The sequence below is a fragment of the Myotis brandtii genome, unplaced genomic scaffold, assembly GCF_000412655.1.
Source record: "Myotis brandtii unplaced genomic scaffold, ASM41265v1 scaffold666, whole genome shotgun sequence".
In the NCBI taxonomy this organism is placed as follows: domain Eukaryota; kingdom Metazoa; phylum Chordata; class Mammalia; order Chiroptera; family Vespertilionidae; genus Myotis; species Myotis brandtii.
Genome location: NW_005370587.1, coordinates 338,956 through 342,082, shown reverse-complemented (window position 1 = coordinate 342,082; position 3,127 = coordinate 338,956). Strand labels below are relative to the sequence as shown.

Below are 3,127 nucleotides of genomic sequence, written 5' to 3'. Positions count from 1 at the left end.
GCTGGAGGGGGGCTGGGTATTCCTGAATGCCCCCTCAGATTGGCCCAGGTGCTAAGACCACCAGCCTGGGCCTGTCTGGCTTGGTGATGGGGGACGTGGGCAGGTGATTGGGTACGTGGGCAGGTGATGGGGGACGTGGGCAGGTGATGGGGGACGTGGGCAGGTGATGGGGGACAGGTGATGGGGGACGTGGGTAGGTGATGGGGACAGGTGATTGGGGACGTGGGCAGGTGATCAGCGTCCCTGCCGCTGGAGGGGGGCTGGGTATTCCTGAATGCCCCCTCAGATTGGCCCAGGCACTAAGACCACCAGCACATCCAGAGACCTGGTGGGAGTGGCCCTTCTCCTCCCACAGAAGAACCCACGGGCAGTGCGTCAGGCGGAGGAGGCGCGGGGCCTGGAGCAGCTGCACATGGACATGGCCGTGAACTTCAGCCAGGGGGCCCTGCTGAGTCCCCACCTGCACAACGTGTGTGCGGAGGCCACGGACGCCATCTACACCCGCCAGGAGGACGTCCGGTTCTGGCTGGAGCAAGGTCCGCTGGGTCTGCCCGCTGCCTGCCCATCAGAGAGGATAGGATTCATGTGAGGTGTGGGGTTCAGGGAAGGGACCTGCACAGAATGCTGGCTTCGCAGGCTCGGGAAGGGCATTCCCAGCCAGTCCCACCCCCTGGTCTTGGTGATGATAAGCACAGATGGGCGCAGGCACGTGGTCGGGCGGGGGGCGGGGGGGGAGGCAGACTCCCGTGCCCACATGCCCCTCTCTGCCCAGCCTCTCAGAACTCCACCCCTCTCCTTCCTCTCACACCCTCCCTGGGCCACGTCTCCCCCGGACCCCGGGTCTCCTCCCTCCTCTCAGGATCTGTGGCTTCTAGCCTGCGTGTGACACCACCGGGTCCTCTCCTGGTCCTTTTCCCGGGCCGCCCTCAGGGCAGTGTCACCGTTCCAGTCCCAGGACCCTGTCCCTCTGCTCAGCGGGCCTCACCCTAGCGAAATGCCTGCCCCTCCAGGTCACACTGGGTTTAGAAATGGCTGGCGGCCGTCACACCTCCACACGCCTCCCGTGGGCTGCACCCAAACGGAGGCACCAGCCTGACACTGTCCCCAGAGGCTGGTCCCCAGTGGCCACTGCGCTGAGCCTGGGCCCTGCTGCCACCCGCAGCCCCGTGTGCCCATCCCGTCGGCCCCACGCCCTGGCATCCTGAGCTGCCCGGTGCTCCCCTGCCCCTCCCTCCTGGTCCTCCTCAGATACCTTCCCTTGAAGAGGCATTTCGTGATTTCCTGCTTGTGCTCCCCCCAAGCCAGCAGGGTGGGTGTCCCCACGCCTTCCTGCTGTGTGAGGGGCTGACACCCTCCCTGGTGGCTTCCTCACCGGGAGGCAGCGCCAGGGATGCTTAGCTCCTGAGGGTGATGAAGGGCCAGAGTCCTGACGGAGGGGCCCTCTGCCAGGGGACGCCCCTCCTCTGACCTCCCCCTCACCTTGCCTTTCTCCCCTGCTCCCCCCAGGGGTGGACAGTTCCATGTTCAAGGCTCTGCCCACGGACACAGAGCAGGTGCTGCCTCGCTGCGGGCAGGCGGGGGACCGGGGGACGCCCTGTGTCTGCCGCTACGGCCTGAGCCTGGCCTGGTACCCCTGCATGCTCAAGTACTGCCACAGCCGGGACCGCCCAGCGCCCTACAAGTGCGGCATCCGCAGCTGCCAGAAGAGCTACAGCTTCACCTTCCTCGTGCCTCAGCGGCAGCTGTGCCCCTGGGAGGAGGACTCCTAGCTGGGGAGTGAGGGGGGGACTCACCAGGCCTCCCCCAATCCCCAGGAGGCCTTACTCCCCCCTCCCCTCCCCTCATCCCAGAGTCTGTGGTCCGTCACTCATGACTGTGAAGAGGGGTGTGGTGTGCGGGGTAATCATGAAGGCAGCCCCACTCCCACCCTGTGTCTGACCGAGAAGGGGCTCGGCACACTGCACCCCTCCTTCAGCCGCCCGATTTCAAGACGCCAAAATGCCATGGCCTATGATTCTCCTGTTGAACTCTGCAGGTTTAGACCCTAAAAAGTGCCTTTTCCTGTGACCCCCTCCCCACATCAGCCACCTGTGCCTTTCCCCAGACTGCCCTGGCCACAGGGCAGGCGGGCACCTCCTCTCTGAGCAGAATCGTGTCTGTGGGGTTCTGGGATGGGGGGAGCATGAAGCATGAGGAAAACTTGAATTCCAGATTTTTAGTGCAAAGTATTTATCGTTTCTACCAGAAATTAAACGTTTCCATTTCTACTTGACCAGCCTGGCTGATGCTGCCCCAGGTGTTGAACCAGTGGTGTGGTGGGGCGAGGAGGGGGATGGGGTGTCACTGGGGTTACAGACAAACCCTGCACTAGGAAGAAGAGACAGACAGGTGAGCAAGCCAGACAGTGACAGGCAGTACAGAGTATATTCAGTCAAGAGAGACGACGAACATTTCAGAACCAGACTTCAAGGCTTCAAATCCTGAGGGTCTGGCTTCTTATTTGCTGTGTACTCTTGGTCAAGTTGCTCTGCTTCTCTGCCTCAGCTCTCTCAGCAGTAAAAACAGCTTAATTGTGAGACGTAAGTGAGTTCACACATGTCAGCACGTATGTTCATGGTGTTCACTGCTATTACATCACTAGAGGCCGGGTGCACGAATTCATGCACCAGTGGGATCCCTCAGCCTGGCCTGTGGGATTGGGCCGAAACCAGCTCTCCAACATCCCCTGAGGGGTCCTGGATTGTGAGAGGGTGCAGGCCAGGCCAAGGGATCGGGGCTGGGGAGGGACTGCGGGAGGTTGGCCAGCCGGGGAGGGACCATAGGAGGGCTCCAGGGTGTGTCCAGCTTGTCTCATTCAGTCCCTATGGGCTGGACCCCAGCAGCAAGCTAACCTACCAGTTGGAGTTTCTGCCCCCTGATGGTCAGTGCATGTCATAGCGAGTGGTTGAGGAGCCTTAGCATATCATTAGCATATTATGCTTTGATTAGTTGAACGGATGACTGGAAGACTGGACACTTAGCATATTATGCTTTTATTATATAGGGCTAGAGGCCCGGTGCATGAAATTCGTGCACTGGGGGGGGTGTCCCTCAGCCCAGCCTGCACCCTCTCCAATCTGGGACCCCT

At 61.4% G+C, this 3,127-nt stretch overlaps 1 protein-coding gene across 2 annotated transcripts in view; it reads left to right on the top strand.

Moving 5' to 3' along the window:
* Positions 1-2,272, top strand: part of OAF (out at first homolog) — a 30,095-nt gene extending 27,823 nt beyond the window's left edge. The window contains exons 1-3 of one of the 2 annotated variants that reach the window (XM_014528958.1): positions 1-48; positions 297-536; positions 1,507-2,272. In XM_014528958.1, the coding sequence (XP_014384444.1) occupies positions 27-48; positions 297-536; positions 1,507-1,769 (525 nt within the window). In that variant the 5' untranslated portion in view covers positions 1-26 and the 3' untranslated portion in view covers positions 1,770-2,272. The remainder of the gene's footprint in view (positions 49-296; positions 537-1,506) is intronic. The other variant, XM_005880978.2, reaches the window with a different exon arrangement.
* The last annotated feature ends 855 nt before the right edge of the window (positions 2,273-3,127 follow it).